Here is a 22,672-nt window from a genome sequence, read left to right as displayed (position 1 = left end):
AAGTGTAAAAAATGTTTTCCCATACAGATTTTTTTCCCTTACTACTCTTGGAGTTATTCAGATTTTCTTGGTGGTCTCTGTATGCAGAGATAAGGATCTTGACTTCGGGCGCTTCCCACTGTTTGTTTACATTCTCGTAGCCAGAACATGAGGGGCCCGACAGACGTTCACTGCGAGGACTTTCATCGAGACTAGTATATACATTAGGGTGAAACTGCTGACATTGCTCATAATCAGGATAGATTACTAAGTCAGACAGTCCAGGTTGATGTTCGTTAGATTCTCGTGTCTGGTATCGCTGGTTAAAGAGAACTCCATTGTACAAATCACCATGCATATTCGAATTTCTAACAAGAATAAAAATAACTTTGGTTGTAGCCGCTGTCAAAATAGCTGGTCTACTAAACAGGTAGAGAAATCAATTGAAATACATAAAATACTCACAGCATTGCCCGAAATTCCGCCATATCTGCAGTCTCAAAGCCACAGTTCATTCCGGCACGAACGAGTTTTTCATTTGGCGCTGATGAAATCTGCGAAGGAACTTTTGCTGTCAAACGGAACATCGTGATTGGCTCTCGACCTTGGGCATCAAAACACCACTGTACCACGTTAAATGTCATGGGCGCTTCGTGTGATCTTTTTGACGTATCCATGGATATTTAACACGGGAAATTTACCTCGGGGAAACATCATTCACACTACTAAATACAGTTGCCTGTGGTAAAAGGGCAATTTACCATGGTAAAAGTGCCCTGTGTAACCGCACCTTATATGTGTAAAACATCGCACATTTTTTCAGAAAACACGAATGTAATTTTTTTCATTGCCGTCGTTGTCTCTACTTAAGGTCCCTATTATCTCAGATTTGACTGACTTATATCCTTTAAAAAGCTATGATGAAGTAACGTAAGTCTATATTGATCTGTTTGTTTTTTGTTTTGTTTTGTTTTGGTTTTTTTTTTTCAAGCTAAATTGAGTTTTATTCAATCAGGAGGATCGAAATGTCATGTCTCTTAGTTAAAAGTAATAGGATTGGTTTATTAGCTAAACTTGAACAATAGAGTAAATTAAGCAAGTTTTTAAAAACAATTTGTTTATGCGTCTATTGATATGATAATTTACACGTGCCAGAAGAACTGTTGTTTTCTCAGGTCCGTTATATTGAGTTACACGACATGAAGGGATAATATGCAATTGAGTTGTAGTTGAAGTCCCACATGTATTTATAGTCTCTTTAAGAATTGATAAATAAACTAAACCAACTGCCTAACCGGAAACGAGAAGCGAATGACTTTTAGAAAGTCTGGAGGTTTGGGTACGTACGTTTCATCCTCACGGAGGACTGGGTACGTACATTTCAATTACAACGGAGGTTTGTGTTCAGTCAAGCTGTGTAATGAAAGGTTTGTTAAGCTAATTTATACATTATAGTATTTTGTAATGAAGCGACCTCGAGTATCATGAGGTTGTAACGAAATTGACTTTACATGTGCAGCGAATCGACTTCTATTTGCAGTGAAACGACTTGTGGTGAAACGACTTTGTAGCGAAACGACCATAAACCTTATCACACCATGTGATTGTTCTTGATTAGGGTGTTGGCGCCTCCAAACGTCCTGAAGATTCAAACATTTGCATAAATTTGTGATTTCACTGATACATTTTGCTTTCTATTCATGGCGCAACCATCAGACTTATCTTGAGCCGTTAGGGAACAATTGAAGCCACCTCCAATGATCACTTCACCAGCGGAGCAAGTGTTAATAAGGGACTGTGCCATAATTATCAGGAGGGGGGGCTGAAAAACGAGAGAGGGGGGCATTACCTAAAATTGCTGCCAAGATAGGGGGGCTCAAAGTAAAATCACTCATTTGACAGAGGGGGGGCCTTAAGTTTTATTCGAAATGTAAATAAAGTTAAACGCAATGAAAGATTCTCAATACAGGCCTCATGATAGACTGTAACAAATATCAATACAAACAGCTGTTAAACGATTATTGAAAAAATTCCATCAAAATGAAAAGATAACTGATTAATTTTAACCCTTCTATTTAATAAAGCTGACACCATGTAAAGCAAAAATCATGCACTTGTTTTTCAGCATCCCCCGTAAAATAATGGGAATCAAACAGATCTCGTAGACAGGCTTTGTCGGTTTTTGATGTGAATAAAAGTAATGTTTCTTCATCGACTGAATCGATTTGCTGAATTCCATACATCTCTGGCTCATAACAAAGTTCAACAGGCTCTCCTCCCAAGGATCTATATATAATGCAAGCCCTTTTTGGTCTGTTATTTGAAGCGTTCAATCTCCGTTTCTTTGATTTTTTTCTCTGCTCCTTTCTCTTTCTGGCTTCAGAAGTTTTGGATTTTGAGCCAATGTGGTAAGCACCCCGGTACTTAGCAAATGCTTTGTCTAAATCTTCAATCAAGCGATCAACATCCTTCTTGATACCAGATGTTACATAACAACGTTTGTCATTATTGAAGCTGTGATGGCAGCTCAGTCCAGGCTTGAGTTTACCAGTGTTTTGAGAGCAGAGGCTGTCGTCATGTTTTGATATCTTATCTTTGATGGTTTGAAGCTTAAGCTTGATTTTATTTGCCTTATTTTTACATCTAGTGATATTACTGTCATCATGTGGGTTTGGCTTGTAGTCATTACAGATAAATCTACTGGCACAGGCTGGATTGTCAGACAATAGATACTGAAACCTATTTTCCAGCTGCTCAATGTCCACTGTAATATTATACTGTCTGTCCCTTTCAGCGATGAACATTCTTTTCATCAACTCAACATTAGATCCAGCCCTTACTTTGAAGCTTTCATAAAAATCTGGCAAAAGCTTATTTCCGAAAAGAGAAATTCTTCTTTTAGCATCAGGGACGAAGCCAAATTTCCTATCTTTCCACTTACGTCCACATGAGTAAGGTCGTAGAAGTATCCTACGCTGCTTCAATGGTCTCCACTCGCCTGTGCTTTGCTGGCGGACAGCCACAATACGAGCATTTATTTGAGCCTTCATCCTCTCCTGGCCTTTCATATTCTTCACAATCACAGTCTTTTACAAGGCAATTCTTCCTTGATTGGCCACGACTATCCTTACCCATTCTACAGTAGCTGTAAGCCGCTGTAAACTTTTAAAACTGCACGCCTTTTAACAGCTCATTGGACCGTGTCAATTCTTTTGAAAAATTCTAGGCGTTACTATCTTGAAAGAAAGGGACTGGATACTAGTAGTATTCCAATATGGCGGACCAAACAGAAAAGGAGAATATCTTGGCTAGTGAGGATTGGCGAAAGGGGCCGCTTGACAGTGAAAAGCACGGTATCGTAGAAAAGGCAAGATTAAGTGAAGTTTTGTTCAAATCTTTGCAATCGTCGACAATCGAACGGAACCAAAATAAACTCATTGGATTGATAAACACCACAAAAGGTCAATTGAAGCTCCGGAAATTGCAAGAACTTGTTGCTGTTTTGGAAAGTCTTTCAATGCCTTCACAATATGAAACAGAGTTTATTACAAATGGTCGATGGAAGGGTTATCTTCCTTTTGAATTAGCATTCGACATTTATGCAGATTTTGTTTACACGAGCAACCATGAATATGTCACTTTAGAACAACAGAAGAACCAATTTAGAGAAGACCTTCTGCACCCAGAGCATGGGCTGTGTGTTTATATTTTTAAATGCCAAGAACGTTTGTTTGTCATATTGCAAAGTGATCAAGTGGAGCTTTCTGGATTGTTGAATGTAAGTTTATATACCAGTTTTATTTTATACTCTGCTTTTGTTGGGCGACCACAGGGAGTCCAAGCTTTCAGTCAGCTGCTTTGGCGATGGTTAACAATACAATATTTGCATTCAATAAAAAATATAAACAACGGAACAAATAACATTGTGAGCCTTCTGTATTTTCACTTTGGTTTCTCAACTCCTAAATTTAAACTACAGCTCATAGTTTTACTAGCTATAGTTGCTCACTGCAGGCTCACTTGCTGCACCTAGTGCAAAACCAGCAATGAGGTCAAGAAATCGACATACATCTAGAGAGTTTTATACTTTCATACATATATAAACTTTCTGTAGTTTGCTTTAATATTGCGGCTACGATTTTTCTGCATTAGGAGATTACTGATGTGGTAAGAGCAAAGCCAAATGAAGGGCCTTCTCTTTCACATGAATTTGTTCAGGGCCTCTTGGGGACACTAGAATCGGAATGGAGCAGAACAGTGATGAGAGGACTACTATCAACTGTTATGTCAGGTATTTCATATCAATTTTAGTTTATTAACTATAAAAGAAGCAAAGATATCCGGTGAATTTAGTATTTATTTTGCCAATTAAACTATAGTCATGTAAATCTGACATTTCAATGCTGTAATGCCTTTACTGTAGCAAGATAAAAAGCTGTACCTTGAAAACCTTTTTTCACTTTACTTGATGTAGGTAAGCAGTTGTATGACTCAGGAATAAAACCTACTGTGGCAAATGCCTCACTCGAAAGATATGTCATTGACGAGTGCAAAAATGCTAAAATGGCTGCCAAAGACATTATGTTGCTTAGATTGAATGAAAACCTTCAGCACCTAAGTGAGGAGAGAGCTGAATTAGAAGAAACAATGGCAAATGCTTTGTTGTCTGAAACCAATCACAAAAAGATTGAGGACAAGCTCTCTGCAATTGAATTGAGTTATGACCGGAAAATTCAGTTACAATCCTCAGAAGAATCTCCCGCCTTTAAAGCAATGGTTTCGAGAGTTGCCCAGAATCTAATTGAAAAAAATAGACTTAAAGCCAGAAGAGCTGGTGCAGGAAGACAAGAAATACTGGATGAAGAAACTATGGACATGGTGGTTCATACTCTCAAAAGTGAATGTGACGCTGTTATGTACTGTGACAGAAGCAGAATTAAGGAGTGTGACCTTCTTGAAATTGCAAACCACAATTTGGAAGAACAAGGAAAGAAGACAATAAAGAGCTCCAGAACTGTTGCCTTGTGGCAGAAACCAAGGGAAAGAAACACTAGGGAAGGGCGGCGGCATCGCCAGGCTTTGAATGGTCGATATTTTTTTACCTGCAAAAAGCCAGAGAAAACGTTAGAAGCTACTCACATTCCTTCCTTGCTTTCCAAATGCAGTAGTCTAGCAGTTTTAATTTTAGTACAGTGGGCACACATAATTTTATATTTATAGAAAGAAAATAATTTTGTCCGTGTCATGAGAAAAAAACGGTACCAGATGCCTACAGAGACTAAAACGGGTACAAAGGGAATCGTAACTGCAAACATACCTACGAAATAGATAAAAAAGCACAAGAACCAGAATACACATAAAGAAAAATCCATTTGGAGCATGCTGAGGAATAATGGGCACCGTTAACTTGGTAAAAGGCAATGAAAAAAAATGAAATGAAATGAAATGAAATAGCCTCAGTTTGGCCGCGCTGTTACTCCGCTACAGATATTTATTGTTAGATTTTAGCGCAGATGTTGGTTAGATCCGCTTCAGATTGTGTTCTAATAGGTTCCTTGTCGGAAGAAGTTTTCACAAAAATCTTACCGTCTAAAGTCCAGACAGATAACAGGATTTTATCCTTTCTTGTTTTCAAAGCCTTTGATAGTAGGTCCCCTCTGAACGTTGTCAAGTTTTTGTTGATGTAGATGCGGTTCAGAGATTCATTGGCTGGAGAATAATGTGGGAAGATAATGCTGATTCTAACATTTCTCAGCTTGAATCTTTCTCTGTAGATCTTGGCTTAAGCTTTATGACTGCATAATTTTGCTATTATGGGCTTTTTGACCTTTTCCCATTGAAGTTTATAAACGATCTCTACGTCATCTTGTTCGATATTGACATCAATCTTTTTTGGCAACGCTGATAACACCATCATGTGCGTTAGCGTACAAACATTCCGGTGTGCCCTGAAAGTCCAGGAAATTCTTACGTGTCTACTGCTCAGTGAATTTAGAGAAAACCATAGATTTTGTGTTTCGTCTTCCTGATCTTGTAGTACTTTTTTAGTGCCATTGAGTTCTTCTTTTGTCTTCTCGAGTTCCTTCTCGAGTCTGGGTTGTCGCTTGGTGGTCCTTCTTTAGCTGTCTTAGTTCATTATCATTGAAGTCCACCGCTCTTTTCAAGTCGGCGAGTTCCTTTCTGAAGTTTTAGTTTTCCTGAATGATAAAAGCCATGGTAGCTTGAATGTTAACAAGCATGCCTTTAATTTTTCGTAGGCTCAGTTCCTCTTCTGTGCTGCACACGGTATCACTTTTATTGTCGGAGTCGTCTGCCATGTTGGATTTCTTGGCAACACTAGTGTTTTCTTCAACGGATCCTCTATCGCCTCTTTGACTGAAATCCGCAATAAAAAGCTTTCTATATTGGTTCAGGAGCGACTTGCTTTATCATAGACTTGTATTTCGAGGTGGAGAAGGGTAAAGCTGCTCGACTTACAAAAACGTGGCAGCTTCTAGCAAGGCCGCGCATGCTCCTCCTCCTTGTAATAATCTGTCCAGTAGCAACGCTGCTTGACCTTTTTGAGCGTGTTGTCTCTGCCAGCATGGCCAGAAAAATCAGCGGAGTGGCACTCTTCAGAAATCCTGGATTTTTCGTTGCCCTTTATAACTAATCGCTTTAAAGTCGAGTCATCCTTTTGTTTATCCATATGAAACAGGGAATCCTTTTGTTGGTCGTACTCGAATTTTTTGCAGAAATTCCATAAAACTAACTTTTCCTGTTTAGGAAACCCGGGCATATAGGCCTGGCTTTTCACATATTCCAAAATATTTCTATATTTTGTGGAATCCATCTTCCCAATATTTTCCGTATTTCCCGCAAAATTCTACTAGCATCTTAGAGGGGATACCAAAGTCAGTAGTGTTTTGCGCATGGGGAGAGGGTACCGGGGGATACCGAGAACACCGGAGCTTTATTGGAAGGGGATACCTGAATCACTAAGGATTTGGGTACGGGGGTGCCCAAAACTCGGGGATGCCCAAATCACTGTGACAGCCACACAAGATTCAGTCTCAGTCCTCCTCAGAAGAAACAATCAAACATCCCCAGTGTGGGGCCCAGGCTAGCAGTCAAATCCCCAAGGGGAGTGGGGACGACTTGACAGTTCAAATTACCCACAAATGCCCACCCCCCTCCCCATCAGGCTTAAAACTGCCAAGGGCACAAGTTAAATTGAAAACAAAACCCTTGTTAACCAAACGCTTTTGTTCAATCAAAGTTTGGGTAAAAATGCTTTTTGTGGCACATTTTATTGAAGTCGACACTGTTACCCCTCAGAACCTTCTCTCTTTCCCAGCTGAATTGGTCGTAGAAATGCAAAGTAAGGCAACCTTTTTCATTCATTTCCATCCTGCCAATACAAGTAGCATAACTGGCGTCATGATCCGAACTATCATCAACCTGGCCTTCTACCACTCTACGAGAAATTGAAAGTGCAATAAATATATTGTTTTTGCAATGTCAATTTTTTAACATTTCTGGTGTAGCTTGCTTCCTCCCCCCACCCCTGCCCCCTTCTTTTCATAAAATTCTGGATCTACCCCTGGTTAAATGTTACAGACTGAAACAGACCCACCTCCGATACCCAGAGGGACCAGTGCATGGCATCACATTTTAGCTATTTCGGCTTGCACTTAATATTTACATCAATTTGCAAAACATGTTTACCTGTTTTCTTGGGTGCCATCTTCATCACTAGAAATCTGGAAGATGGGGTCGAGGATCCATTCAATTTCCTTAATTGGTCAGTTTTTTCAACTCTCCCGATTCAAAATGCTCATTGAATCCAGATAAATTGTTTAAATTAGAATGATTTCAGTTTGCTAACTAAAAAGTAGTGTATCACTTATTTCTATGGTGCATAAAGAGTGAGATATAACTAAGATTGGTTTACACTGAATAAGAAGAAAAATATTACAATCATTCAAGCTCTCTCTTATTGAAGTGAAAGGTCAGTGATAGTTACCAAGCATTCCCAAAATATAAAGGAAAACATTTAGAATCTAAATAACATGTTATAAACCAGGTGTGTTCATTAGTTTTTGGTTTCTTTAAATTTATTTATTTATTCACCACAACTTACAATCATAGAAAGTTACAGTGAATAATACACTAGGATCTTACATAAGTTTAGAGTGAATAATAATAGTAAAAAAAAAGAAGTAAGAAGTGGCGAGGAGACCTCAAGAAACCCCCGGGCTTATACTGAGAGGTCTCCTCCAAGATATGTTAGGACTGTAAGACTAAGACTTACGGACTAAGACTTTTTGTTTTTGCTTCAGCAAAAGAAGGTTTTCTCATTGGTTGCTAGCATATAGGTATTTACATCCTGCTTTATGGGGCCGAACCTTAGGCATTCTGTACACGAGTTAATGCCCTAATAGGTAGATGCTGCCCGCAGGGCATACCTTGGAGAGGTGCAGCTAAATGTGGTGGGTTGTGGGTATGGGTAAATGTCATGGGTAAAAAGGAAAATTTTCCAAACAAAAATTAAATAGCAGAAAGTTGTGAAATTCATGAAATGAAAATATCTGCGTACATACAACTCCTATTCCCCTTCCCCACCATCAGCAAAGCAAACAAGGGAATCCTTTAGTACAAATGTGGGAGCAACTACACAATGCAGGGCCACTTTTGAAAACGATTATATTTGGGCTCTTTTGGCTCGGCAGTGGATGTAAAGAACGAGATATAAAGGATATGTGCATTAAGTCCTAGGTCCGTGTACACTCAATAGCAAAAACGTTGACACCTAAAAAGCATAAACTGTGAACGATGAGACCTAACTTATTTGTGGGTAGTCTTTAAAGAATAACCTCATTTCCATAATTAATAATTTACTTTTCTAATTCTTTACAATAAAAAATACAGTGCTGACTTAATTCTTCCGAATAATTTTCTACCAGATATTGCTGAAGTTCATTGACTGATTTGAGTTAGGCAAATTGCGAATTGTATATCACTCAAATTGGCCCTTGTTGGCCAACTTGGACAGTTTAAAGAAAGTTTGGACAGTTTCCATCATTCACCATGTGCAACTAATTTTGGTTATTAACTGTCGCACAAGAATAAAATATTTTGCAAATAGATTTAGTGCACTTATACCCATAAAGCCATCGGGTCTCATCATTCACGGTTTATGCTTTTTAGGTGTCAATGTTTTTGTCATCAAGTGTATTTGGTGGCTCGTTTGGTTCGGCAGTGGATGTAAAGAACAAAATATAAAGCATATGCGTGTTAAGTCTAAGGTCCGTATATTTTGGTGGCTCGTTTGGCTCAGCAGTGGATGTAAAGAACGAGATATAAAGAATATTCCTGTTAAGTATAACATCTGTATATTTGGTGCAAAAAGATAAAAAGGATACGCACGTTACATCTTAGGTCCTATATTTGGTGGCTTGTTTGGCTCGTTGGCTTGGCAGTGGATGTAAATAACAAGAGATAAAGAATATGCGCGTTGCATCTTACATCTGTATATTTGGTGGCTTGTTTGGTTCAGCAGTGGATGTAAAGAACGAGGTCTAAAGGATATGCTTATTTAGTCTTACATCGGTGTATTTGTTGGCTCTTTCCATGTTGTTGATATTGGGCATGCGTAGTGAGTTACAGTGAGAAACCAAAGGTTTTGATCAATTATCCAATCAGAAGCAAAGGATTGTTATCTTCGGCTTCTCATGGGATAGTGTGCACGCCCAAAATAAATACTATTTTGAAAGCTGTTTTTAATTAAAACTATGAAACTTTTCTTGGCATTTCTCGTGAAAATGTTTAGTTGCAGTCAAGAACTGTCATTCAAAGCTCTAAATGATATGTTACATTTGAAAACTATGAAATATTTTTAGAAACGAGATCAAATAATTACAGCTAAATTTGAATGAAACATGCATAAATAATTATCTGAAACACTAACTTGAAACAAGATATAAAAGAGGCTGAAGCCATCCTTTCGTTTACTATTAAGAGACAATGTTCAAAATCAAAATATCCCAAATTTCTATATCTTAGAACCTTTGTTCATTTAGAGTCGATCATCTTTCATGAGTCATCATTGTTCGTCCATAAGTCACCTTAATCATCAGCATTGTAATGTTCAGCGTAACTGAAGGCCTGTAATATACTTACAGTGATTAAAGCATTCACTGGTCTTTTTTTCTCTCCGTTAAAGTCCTCTTGAGAGCAGAGTGCATCATCAGGCCAGACGCTTGGGGTTTTCTTGAGAAGCATGTCTACTTGTTTAGCACTGCGCGGTACTCTTACTTTTATGAAATTGCCATACAGACTTAGGTTTCCCGCGCACATTTCAAACTCAAGACGTGTAACTGAGCGCATGGACCTTTTTAAAGCTTGGTATGTCACCAATGGTACTGAAAACAAAATAATAGCCATTTTGATGTCACTGGCATTTGGCTGGGCCTTCCCTTTTTCGCACATTTCTTCAGTGATAGACTTAAGAAAGTCCACAAACATCTCTTTTTGCGAATCCATGTGTTCTACTACCTTCACAGCCGCTTGCGTGGTGATGTGCTCAGGGACTTCTGAATTTGGAGTGTCGGGGTGTAGTTTCTGCGAAATGAAGTGTGATAATATGGACAGGCAAACGACCACTCGCGGTATAATTCTCCTTCCTAATATTACAATAATATCAACTCAAAGAACCAACACGTTTCTTTAGGTTTGGCACCATGAGAGGTTTATTCAGTGAAATGAAAGGCGGAAAACAGGAAAACTACACAATCACTCCACAGACAAACCTCTCGACCGCCAAAACCGCCAAACCAAAAGGAAAGCAGTTGTTCGAACGAATTAGGAATTAAGTGCCTCCGGAAGTGCACCAACCATCCCCCGTGCGACGCGAAGCTTAGCATCTTCGGAAAATTCAAGGTAACATTTATATGCGTCTGACGCCCAGTCTCCATAAATTTGAATCAGTTCACCCGGGACCCCTGTTTGAAAGGCCCGTGTAGCTCCCCCTCGACGAAAGGAGTGTCCCCTAAAACGAGAAGGGTTATGAACACCGAGGCGGGCCAGCTGGCTACGAAAAACCGAAACAAATTGCGTTTTAGTGATGACAAAGTACGAACCTGCACGGAAAGCCGTGAAAAAGGCGGGCACCGAAGCTGGCGCAGGCAAGCAAGAACACATGCGAAGATATGCACGAACCGGGCACAAATTAGGGTCTGGAGTATACAATAATGGAAGTTTCAGCAACTTGGAACCTGTCTGATTTGTTTTAGACCATTTAAAGGAAATCGACAATCCAAAACTAGTAACAACTATGTCTCCCCTGCAAAGTTGTTTAGAGGGATCAAAGGAACTGACAGATGCTGGCGCCAAATTAGAAATTCGCGCGAAAAGAAAAAAGGCGAAGAGAAACGCGCAGGAAAAAACTAAATCATGAGGAGAAGTACTAGCACACTGGATTAACTCTCGCAGCAACTCCGGCGTGACAGGCGGAGCACGCGAAGGAGCATGTTTGAGGATACGATCGAGTCCTCGTAAAGTTAATTTTAACTCTGGCGTCTCATAAAAGGGGAATTCGAACCCCGTGAAAACATGAAGAAGCTTGACCCCGCTAAGATAATTACGAATGGACTGGGGAGTCATGGAACGGCTAAGAAACTGACAGTACAAACATATGGTATCGAGAGTTGCCGGGAGAGGCTCAAGATCGAAGGAAAAACAGAAGTAGAGATAAGCCCTCCACTGAGTCTTGTGGTTCTTATGCGTGCCGTCCGCATACGCCGCTCGTTGCGTCTTCTTAAGATCTCTCTGTAGCTTTGTTAATAATGAATCTAGAAAAACAAAAGGTAAGAAAACAAAATATTATGAAGTGAAAGGAAAAAAAAAAAAAAAACATTAAATAGAATCCGACAACTGAAAAATGTCCACAGAAACTGAAACTGGCTGCAGACCAAGTGAGCCATACGTAGAGAAGAACTCGTTCTGAAAGGAAGAGTTCAAGTGCCAACGACTCAGTAAATCGGCTTCACGATTTTCAGAACTCGAAAGATGACAAGCGCGGATTTCGAACTCATGCACCGCGGCGAGAAACCAAATTTCTCGCAAACAAGCTGCTAACAATTTATCCTGAACGCGACCGGAGTTTAAGGAACTGACAACGGAAAAATTGTCACAGTGAACCATAATCCGTAGTCCACGCCAATAACGACCCCAGAGTCGAAGAGCTATAACGATAGCTAAGGCCTCAAGAAGATGAATAGCGGTGAATTGAAGGAGAACTTCCGGCGGAAATTTGACATGAAAATAGTACTTTATTCTCAACGTTCTCTCTCTCACGCTATGTTGAGATTGGGCATCGACAGTCTCGTCCTGTTGATGAATGTTCTGAAGAGGAAAGGGGAGGGTTTGGGTAGGGAAAATCAAACGCAGGACGAAACTTGATGGCTGGTGAAAGAGAGAACGTCAGGGCAAGGGATACCGTGTGCTGCATTTTATACTACAACACTTCGCTTGATCGACAGAATGGCATTGTTCACTTTGTCTCATCTCCTTTTATACCTGAGAGGTGAGACCGCTGAGAATAGTACTTTATTCTCAACGTTCTCTCTCTCACGCTATGTTGAGATTGGGCACCGACAGTCTCTATGTTACAGAGTGTCCTAAAGTCCCAAACCACTGGACCATAAGGAAACCCCGTTCTCAGAATCCTAAACTCAAGGTGCCCCATCCTAAAAATTCGTAAAGTGCTTTAAACGAGATGCAACAAGGTTAAGAATTAAACGTGCGGAAAAGCGGATATAAAGTTTTTTAGACGGTTAAGCTCCATGTAGTTCTCTGTTAGGGCGGCTGTCGCGGAAGAGTCCGCGGATAGCAAATGAGAGGGACTATCCAAACGAAGCACCTCCGCTAGTTTCATGTAGTAGAGAGCAGTTTCTTTGTTATTCCATCCTACATGAGACATTATGTCCGCCAACTGGGAGCCAGATAACGCTAACGTTATGGCTGAGCCCGAACGGAAGCTGTGTAGCGTTTCTCCCTCATCGATCTTAGCTTCTTTCAAATACAGCTTTAAACGAGCTTCTGCTGAAGAACTTGAAAATGGTTTGTTCACAATATGACCTTGGGGATTAGTTGGTCGAAACAAGTAACCATTTGTCACAGAAACGCGCAACTCGGAAGCCACGGCTACATATGTCTCAATAGCTTTAACTGGACACAACTCAGGGTTAGGGTGTCTCCGAATCCCGAAGACGTTAGAGACGCCATCCCTCAGGGTTTTTCCCCATACGTGGTTGAACAACAGCCCATTGTCCTGGGGGAAACGCAGGATCTCTTCTGTTTTCACCATGCCAAGATCTGAACCACGATCACCGCTAAAGAATAACGTTTTGAAAAACGCTTGGTCCCGCGTCAATACAAACAGACCAGAAGGACTAACCGAGCGCTCCGCAATTTTCCGATTTAAAAAACGGGCCAGAAGCAACAATTTGGACAAAAATAGGGGAACTGCTTGCTTTGGCGTGATGCGGGCTCGTAATTGTTCCTCAGTTGACGCCTTAAGATATTTTTGCACTTCGAGTGAAGCGGCGGGGTTACCCAGACCTAGCAGGGAGTTCCACTCTCCACAGCGCCCGGTTTCCTTAAAAATGGCTCGCAGTTTTCCAATGTAGGAGTCGATTGTCTTGAATGCCAGGCGTTTAGGACATTTACACTTAGCTGCGTTTTGAAGGTGGGAATCGGGACACCCATTACTATGTACTATGGTTTTGCCATGTCGGTCTTTCCAGACCAAGAACCGAGAGATGTCAGTGGGGCTTGCCGAAAGGATGGTTTTACTATTCGGAAGGGACGCCAAGAAAGTTTCAAACTCCGTACGAAGTGAGCACTTCTGTTTTGAGTATGACGATTGAAGGGAGGCATTATTTAGGAGTTCCAAACGGTTATCTATCGCTTGAAGGTCGACTGAGAGTTTAGGGCTCGGGACACTTGGGGAGACTGTTTTCCTCCTGTAGCCGCACATTTGGCAGAAAAAGAACAGCTTGTCGTTGGGGTGGCTGCACGAAGGACATGACACGGCTGGTACAAACGCTCGAACGGCTGGAGGTAAGTCCTAAAGGATATGAAAGTAAAACAAACAGTTCCTTCTTTATCCTTTAGATTTGTTTTGACATAAATGTATAAATGAAGCTATAAAACAACTGTCAACAGATGTATACTGGAAAACAATGATTTATTGACAACATTGATTTCACTGAAGTAATGGATGGAGCTAAATTAATGGGAGAATTGGCAAATTTAAAGATAGCTAAGTGTTCTTTGTTTGGCTCGTGCGCTAACCAAGAGCTACTACTTGCTTATCCGATGCGGAACACCCAGAGATCCCATGGGATAGGCCAATTGTTTGAAAACCCGTGTTTAGAGGGAGTGAGGAGCGCTCCAACGGTTCCGGCAACGGCCAGCAGGTATCGGGAAGAACATGTAGACGTTAACAAGGGCCACCAAAAATGCCTTGGGCATACGTCTGGTACTACGATAGTGTAGGATAATTGCAGGCTTCTCATATACTTGATAACATGAGGTATTAGGCAGATCGGGGGAAAGGCGTATGGGTTCTTGAATACAAACGGATCGTACAGATCGGGCGATTGCGCGAACACGTTCACTCCCAGGGATCCCGGCAGAGGGTTTTCAGAGAAGAAAGGTAACTTGGCACCTGACAAGTCGGATTGGGCGTTTGAAGGGCGTGCCATTAGATCGACAGAGTGCCCATTTTCGCCGCCATACCACTCTTGTACTACTGTCCATAGGGATGGGCACAATTTGGCATCCTGTAGGCTAAGGCGTCGCGAGGGGAAGTCGGCTTGGTTCTGAGAACTAGGCACAAAAGTAAGGTGCAAATCGATGTTGAGTTTCGTCATTGTGTTGAATAATTTCTTCAAGGCGCTAGAAAGCGATTGAGAACGAGAGCCCTGTCGATTCCATGAACGGACTAGAGCCATGCTGTCGACGAAGGCGTCGACCCACGAGTTTTTGATGGTATCAGCGAATGATTCAAGGACATTATTGAGCGCTAAGGTCTCCTTAGTGGCGATATCGGCTTGTATTGTTGAGGCGTCCCAGTAATCATAAACGTTCGCCTCAATGGCACCCGGACTCAGTGCACCTCCCCAAGCGAAGCGAGATGAGTCGGAGAACAGCCTGACATGTGTGTGTTTCTCAGACCGCCAGGGAAGAAAACCGTCCCAGGTCTCAAGGAATAGCCAGTGCTCAATTTCATTCTTTAGAGCGGCAGACATCTTTACAGGTCGAGCAGAACGCGTGGCGCGCGACACAGCTAGGTTTATTTCATTAACATAAAGCCTTGCGCCCGGAACTGCCAAGCTCATGGACACGCATTTACCGCTGAGCCTTTGCAAGGTTAGTAGGTCGAGGTTATCGCGAGCCAACGTTTCTTTGATGAGACGAAGAAGCTTTTCTTTTTTATGGGGTAACAAGGTAAACGCCTGTAGTTCAGAATCGATACCGAAACCAAGGTATGGCACCTGTTTTTTCGGGGTAAGGTGAGACTTCGCCAGACCGATAAAGTAGCCGAGGGAAATTAAGATGTAGCACGTGAGAAAAATACCTGCGACGGCCAGAGCAAAATTCACTTCATCCCTTGAGGCGAGGGCTTGATAGGCGGCTGGTAAAATGCCACCTGGAAATGACAGTTGGCCATTATGGCGGTCGTCAATATACAATGAAGAGGGAATGTTCCATGAACGAAGTCTGTGTGACGCAACTAGACCAGTCGTATGATATATATAGGCCGAGGATTTCCAGCCAAAAGGAATACATTCACTCACAAAATACCAACCTCCCCACTGGAAGCCAAAGTAAGTTCGACTGCTGGGGTGAAGTTTGATGTGGTCATATCCTGACTTGTCGTCGCACACTGTTTGGTAAAATCCTTTATTGACATACTTAGGCAAGTGTTGGACGCTATCCAAGGCAAACGGACGGTCTTCGATCCACAGATTAAGAAATCTATCGTCGTTGCAGAGACGCGGCTTGCTAGGCTCGACAGTGAGGGGCATAATAAGGTGGGGTGGGGTGCATTCTCCGACTTTGCCCCACAAAGAAATAGCACCGGAACGCAAACGGTCCAGGAGCGTATCAGAAATAAACGAGGCAAAAGGTTTGCACGACAGGTGGTTGGGGAAAGCGCAAGGCGGTGGACTACCACACTCGTAATTCCTTCCCTTGTAACTACCCTTAAACGGTCTAAAGAACTTCGTTACGTCTACACCGTTAGTAATCCAATCACGGACTTCAGAGAAGCGCTCATCGTTCATATCATTTAATAAAGCATTCCATTGTGGTGCATGGCGATGGAGTTCCCCTGCTAGGAAGTGATCTGGATCGCGGAAAACAAGGCGAGACATATCCGCTAATGAATTTCCCTGTAACACGAGGGCGATATCCTCATCAGAGATGTGGGAATTGTTTGCCATCCCTTGGGCCTCATCAACAACAGAACCATCGATGTTTATCCACTGTAACTTATTCATACCAACTGTGTTAGGCTTGAAACCGGGATGCTTTTCCCAATCGTGAAAGCAAGGGTCTGACAGCTAAAAGGAAAATAAAAAAGAACTTGGAAATAAATTAGGGCCCAAGGAATGGCAAACTCAGCCCCGGTAATCCGAGAGGGAAAGTGAGCTTCCCTTTGAGAATGCCACCCGAGGGGGGAAGGGTGCGATCGAAAAGAGATAATTGGTTCCCACATCTATGAACAGCGTAGCGAGTCGTAAAATATGTAAGTAATAATATGTTAATAAAACCCTGGGGGGGTGGGTATAATGTATATGAATAAACAAACATTGTGATGCAATAGTGTTCATTTGACTTTAATAGTACTAAAACGCATACAAAATGAGGATCGGGCAGATTCTGCTACTGAGATGTCGGTCGAGGCTGGTTGTGACCTGGACCGCCTGAAGAAAAATAGCGGGTCGTCGGAAACCGCTTAAAACATTGCGTAGACTTGTGTCCGGGCGTACCACATCTGTAGCAGGTCACTCGAGGGTGTGACGAGAACCTCTGACTGCCTCTGGCCTGAGGACGCGAGTAAGGCGAGGGACGTCTAAACGACTTGTCGACCTTGGAGATTGTGTCAAAGATTCTTGTAAATTCCTTGTCCGCGAGAAGAGCCAAAAAGTAAGCTTTAAACTGCTCTTTCGGCACGTGTATTTTCTCTCTTAGGGTGGCCGCTATGATGTCAAAGCTGGCGGCCTTATCATCACCAGTTGTCTTCGCTACGGAGACGAGCTCCTCCGCGAGGCGCAAGGCCTCGTATTTGTCGAAGTCCTCCAGGCGGCGACTACCATAATGGGTAATGCGATTCTTTAAAGCCTGAATGGAGGTCCCTTGGGCATTTTCCAAAAATTTAATTCTTTCTTGCAAAGCCTGAATGAGAAAATGAAATAGACAGATGTATTGCGAAGTGTAATTTCATACCGCTTAGCGGCCATACAAAACATTCGTAAATGAGTACAAGCATAGTGATAAGACCCGGTAAAGCGTCAGGGAATCCTTTGTTCCGACAAAGTCGGAGTGCAAATATAACAATTAACAGAACAATACGAAAATAAACAATTCAAGTAGAACAATGTGGCAAACAAGCACTCAGAAATGGCAAATTAAGACAATTAAAAAATGAAGAGTGAGAATAATCGACAAAGATCGCACAAAGATAATAACTAGTTCTCTGCTGAAGTATGTTTTGAGGTCAACAAAATTGAAAAGCTTTTGAAGCTAACCGAGAATTAGAATGTACACATAATCGGCAAAAATAGCGCATATAAATAAAATTCAGAAAGTGGTAAGTCGACTTCAAGTAGCCCGCAAAACTACAAAACTATACGTGTTGAAGCAGGGCAAAAAAAAAAAAAATTAATTAGAAAGTCAATCTAAAGCCGCCCGCAAAGCTAAAAGCTACTCGTTTTGAAGCAGGGCGCAACATGAATTGTAAACACATTATCAGCAGGGCGTAACAATAATTACGAAGTCAATTTCAAATTGCCCGCAAAGCTAAAAGCTACATGTTATCAGCAGGGCGTAACAATAATTACGAAGTCAATTTCAAACTGCCCGCAAAGCTAAAAAACTACACGTTTGAAGCAGGGCGTAACAATAATTACGAAGTCAATTTCAAATTGCCCGCAAAGCTAAAAAGCTACACGTTTGAAGCAGGGCGTAACAATAATTACGAAGTCAATTTCAAATTGCCCGCAAAGCTAAAAAGCTACACGTTTGAAGCAAGGCGTAACAATAATTACGAAGTCAATTTCAAATTGCCCGCAAAGCTAAAAAGCTACACGTTTGAAGCAGGGCGCAACAATAATTACGAAGTCAGTTTCAAACGGCCCGCAAAGCTAAAAAGTTACACGTTTGAAGCAGGGCGGAACATGAATTGTAAACAGAGTTAAAACTGCCCGCAAAGCAACCAAGTACACGTTATCAGCAGGGCACAACATAATTGCGAAGTGAATTTTAAATTGCCCGCCAAGCCAGGGCGCAACATGAATTGTAAACATGCCCGCAAAGCAACGAAGGTCGCACGTTCAGAAGCAGGGCGTAAAATAAACTGGGGGGTAAAGAGAAAATTGCCCGCAGAGCTACAAAGCTACACGTTTAAAGCAGGGCATGACTTGAGCTGAAAACAGACTTAAAGCTGCCACGGGAATACGAAGTGCAAGAACACGTGTACGATACTGGAGTAAAACAAAAATTGAACAAACCTCCAAAGTGACTTGTTCTCCAGCGGCGTTTTGAGGAGGTTCTTCTGCGTTTGGTGGAGGCGGAGGCGGTGGTGGTGGTTGAACAACCGCGGCCGCTTGAGCTGCTGGAAGGTTTTCCTGTGCCGGGACTTGTACAGCAGGGTCCGCCATTTGAACTATGCTCTTTCGCTTGATCGACAGAATGGCATTGTTCACTTTGTCTCATCTCCTTTTATACGTGAGAGGTGAGACCGCTGAGAATACTGCTCGGATGACATACCCCCGCAACCTGTCAAACAGGCGTCGGTAGAAAAAATACTATCGGGCGCAGACCACAATTGCGTGGGAATAAGAGATACGCCATTGTAAACGTTGATAAACCGCATCCACCAGCGGATATCCTTCCGAAATTCGGCCGATAACTTGACCCGATGATGATTGCGCCGTAAGGAACGCAAAGTGTCAAGAATGCGAGTTAGAAACAAACGGCCCGGCCGAACGCATTTGGAAACAAAGGCAAGTTTGCCTATCAGAGATTGTAGCTCGGTTTTGGTCGCGGACTTTTTAGTGAGCCACTTAGGTAACAAATCCGTTTGCAATTCCAAGAGTCTGTCCGGCGTAACAGACATAGTAAAATTTATCGTGTCGAAGAGAACTCCGAGACAAGTAACTCGAGTAGACGGAGGGCAAGCCTTGTGCGACGACTCTTGTAACCCTAAGGCCTGTAGTGACGAACCAGTGAGCGCATAATCGGCGAAGGCAGTGCGCGGCGCGGAGATCCCCATGAAATCGTCTAAATAACTCAAAACGTTGCAACCGACCCGCGAGAGCATAAAACATACCGCGTTCGTGACTCGCTGGCAAGCCATAGCAGCGGACCGGAGACCCATTGGCAATCGAACGTCAAAAAACAACTTGTCCCGCCACGAATATCCCAACAAAGGATAATCAAAAGGATCTACCGGCAACTGACGATAAGCACGTTTTAGATCACGTTTGAACAACAAGCAACCCGGCCCCAGCTGAACGATTCGCTCTGCGATGTCATCTACAGTGGGATAAGTTAACGACACAGGTTCACCCAAAAAGAAATCTTTAGAAATGCCGTCATTGACCGACGAACCGGCCGGCCAGCTGAGGTCAAGAATAAACCGACGTTCATTGCTGTCCGGCTTTGGAACTGAATTCAAAGGAGACAAGGCGATAGGCGCCACGAAAGGATTGCGAGCAAATGGACCGCAAACGGAACCTAACGCAAGTTCCGTTGACAGGTAGCTGTCAACGGCGGACGGAAAGTCTAGTACACCTTTGTGATTGCGAAAATCACTAGAAGGTAAAACCCCGTGATAATTGTAACCGATGGGCCACCCAAACTCTAAGAAGTCACAAACTTCCACATCGGAATACTCGGTCAGTAAAGACCGCCACAAGGAAAGATGCAACGAAGTGGGCACAGATAAACGTGCGCCTAAAAAATTGGGTTGCCCCTTAGCGTAAACTTGATTATGTAATGTGACAAAGAAATTTGTCTCGAAAGGAAGTGCGTCGGGGGTAACGAACGATTGGGAAGAAATACCCAGGCTAGAACTTAAACTAGAACTAATACTGGGCTGCACTACATGCAGCGATGAGCAAACATCAGTAAAATTATCATCAATAACTAAAGGAACCGTAACTTGCGAGGAAGGCAAGGGTGTGGCACTCGCACTGCCAGGATCAGAGTGAACCACCCCGCTTAGTCTAGAGTCTAGATAACACTTATCTTCCACAGAAGATAGAGAGTCTTGAAAACATGAACAAAGTCCAGAGTCTGGTTTAACTGAGTCTGAAACGGAAAGTCTTGAGTCTTGAAAACAAGGAGAGTCGTGATTTAGCGGCTCTAAAAGCTCTAGTCAGGGTGCAGTCGTTCTGGAAGAGTGGGAATCCTTTTCCACCGCCAAAGGACATTCTTTCGAAAATTCCGTATGACGAGCAGCAACACGCGTGTCCACCCAGCACCGAGCACAAATGTGCTGCAGCCATTTGCGTTCTCCTCGAAGGGTACCGTAGTGATCTTTGTTTAATTTACAGACGCCATGTTGAAAATCACGACAAAAGAAGACCGCGGTGGAGCCGTCGGTGCGCGAAGACCCCGCCCGAGATGATGGTTTTACTGGGGCTTGAAGGATCCTTGACTCCAAATGAGTAAACGAATCTCCCCAGTCAGCCCGACCACATTCGATTTCAAAAAGCTTGCCCGCGTGAAGATCGCGGACCGAAGACCAAGTGAACTGTGTGGCCAAATACATCAGGGAGGAAAGATGAACAATGCGGGCGCGAAGTTCTTGTGGTGGGAGGTTAGGCCTTTGAAGAATAGCTGTGTATCCGGCTGCAAATTCAGCCAGGGTTAGATCATCGCATGTTTTGTCCTTAGAAACATATGACAAACTCAAATGGCTGTGGGGCCATAACTGAGGGTTGACCACGCGGCTAGTTAATTTACTGGCCTTCCCTGACCTTAAAGTGTGGCGCCTACCTCTAGTAGATTTCCTTTGAGTCTTGTCGTCATCCTCACTTTCCTCACTGCTACTGTCGTCTAGCTGGGAAAGAAACTGTTCCACTTTAGAAGACATGAGCTGGTTGGTGCGCAGATCTTGTAGCGTGGTTTTCTTTTTATCCTGATCAGCACGCTTGTCCAACATGGCGTTGCGCAGGCGAAGCGCCTCCAGTTCTTTCCTCATTTGCTCAACCTGGGAGGATTCCTCTAGGACTTTGTTTCTTTCTTTTTCTTCCTCCAACAGACGTTTCATTTCGGTGAAGTCGTGTCCTTGATAGTTGTGAGGCGTGGTATCTCCGACTGGCGCTGAGAGAGGACGAGGAGCGGGAGAGAATCCGTATGTTGGGAATTGTACACCTTTCCCAGCGTGTATCATGGCGTAATCGAGTTGCTTACGAGAACGAAGGTTGTACTTGGACTCAGACATATTAAAAAAAAGATTAACTTCACAATCACAAGTATAAGAATTAACTAGCTTTACACAGAGCGAATCACTCGTAAAATAATTGTCTCAACCACGTGCGTGGCGGTATATATAGAGCTACATTAATAATTAACTAAAATAAGATCTGTTACGACACGTAATTGCTAAAGGTTGGGCGCGTCGAATTAAACATTTTAAGCGAAGCTCAAAATCAACCGATGTCAGTTTTTATTGATTTGGGAGGCATGTTCCCATTCAAAATTTCATTAACTTTGGCGAAGAAGTCACGCTGTAGATCATGCTGAAGTGTTTCACATTGTTTGTCTAGTTGATAAACTCTCACAATATTTATGTGGGCAGGGATTATGGCATCAAATAACGGCTGCATGTCGTTGAAGGCCATTCATGAAGGTAATCAGGTGTTGGTCTGGGTGCCAACAGAATCGTGACAAGGAATCGATCTAAAAGGCCGTGTCCTTGGTTCATTCTGTATATGATCTTGGCAGTGTTTTGAAGTTGGGTGGCTCCAAGGAGGCAGAATAGCATGTTTGGTTTAATGTCTCACATGTTTTCTGAGGCGAAGTGGTGAGTTGCGGGCTCTCCACTGAACAGTTTGCATAGAAGTTGAATGTCCCCTGATCCTGTTTCATTGTCATTTTTAGAAGCTTGATTAAGAAGTCGTAGATTTCTGGCGAGCAAACAAACGTTTCCTGTGCTTATCAAGGAGTTTTACAAGGCCTGAAGAGGTTACCAGCTGATTAGAATCTCCTTTCCGATGTCACTATTCTTGCGTAACGGGTTGATCACCTTTTCAATTGCAGGAGACTTGCCCGTTCCTGGATGGCCAATGAAGATGGTGAAGAGGTTGATGGGTTGTATATGAGTACCAACCATAAGTTGAGCACCATGACTTCCAAGAGGAAATGTAGTGCCAGTCAAAATTGAGGGAAGGAGGTAGCCAATGGAACTGCC

At 42.5% G+C, this 22,672-nt stretch overlaps 3 protein-coding genes and 1 pseudogene across 3 annotated transcripts in view; 1 reads left to right on the top strand and 3 right to left on the bottom strand.

Moving 5' to 3' along the window:
• Positions 1 to 22,672, top strand: part of LOC146450379 (transducin beta-like protein 3) — a 223,702-nt gene that overhangs the window by 67,478 nt on the left and 133,552 nt on the right. The window lies entirely within an intron of this gene.
• LOC146450389 (uncharacterized) overlaps positions 1 to 22,672 on the bottom strand; it is a 286,459-nt pseudogene that overhangs the window by 222,090 nt on the left and 41,697 nt on the right.
• LOC146450392 (uncharacterized) lies at positions 10,087 to 21,703 on the bottom strand. Its single transcript, XM_085100513.1, has 4 exons — positions 21,256 to 21,703; positions 19,005 to 20,523; positions 11,908 to 12,295; positions 10,087 to 10,581 (listed from the first exon to the last, which is right to left on the bottom strand). Exons 1-4 carry the CDS (start codon positions 21,701 to 21,703, stop codon positions 10,087 to 10,089), a joined length of 2,850 nt encoding a protein of 949 aa, XP_084956639.1.
• On the bottom strand, positions 16,909 to 18,969 carry LOC146450393 (uncharacterized). Its single transcript, XM_085100400.1, has 2 exons — positions 18,762 to 18,969; positions 16,909 to 17,427 (listed from the first exon to the last, which is right to left on the bottom strand). The coding sequence occupies exons 1-2, from the start codon at positions 18,909 to 18,911 to the stop codon at positions 16,915 to 16,917; spliced, it is 663 nt and encodes a 220-aa protein (XP_084956526.1). The 5' UTR covers positions 18,912 to 18,969; the 3' UTR covers positions 16,909 to 16,914.

This window comes from Pavona decussata, unplaced genomic scaffold (assembly GCF_977016875.1).
Source record: "Pavona decussata unplaced genomic scaffold, jaPavDecu1.1 SCAFFOLD_468, whole genome shotgun sequence".
Taxonomy (NCBI): Eukaryota; Metazoa; Cnidaria; class Anthozoa; order Scleractinia; family Agariciidae; genus Pavona; species Pavona decussata.
The sequence above is the reverse complement of the archived record's forward strand: the minus strand, read 5'-3'. Positions and strand labels throughout refer to the sequence as shown.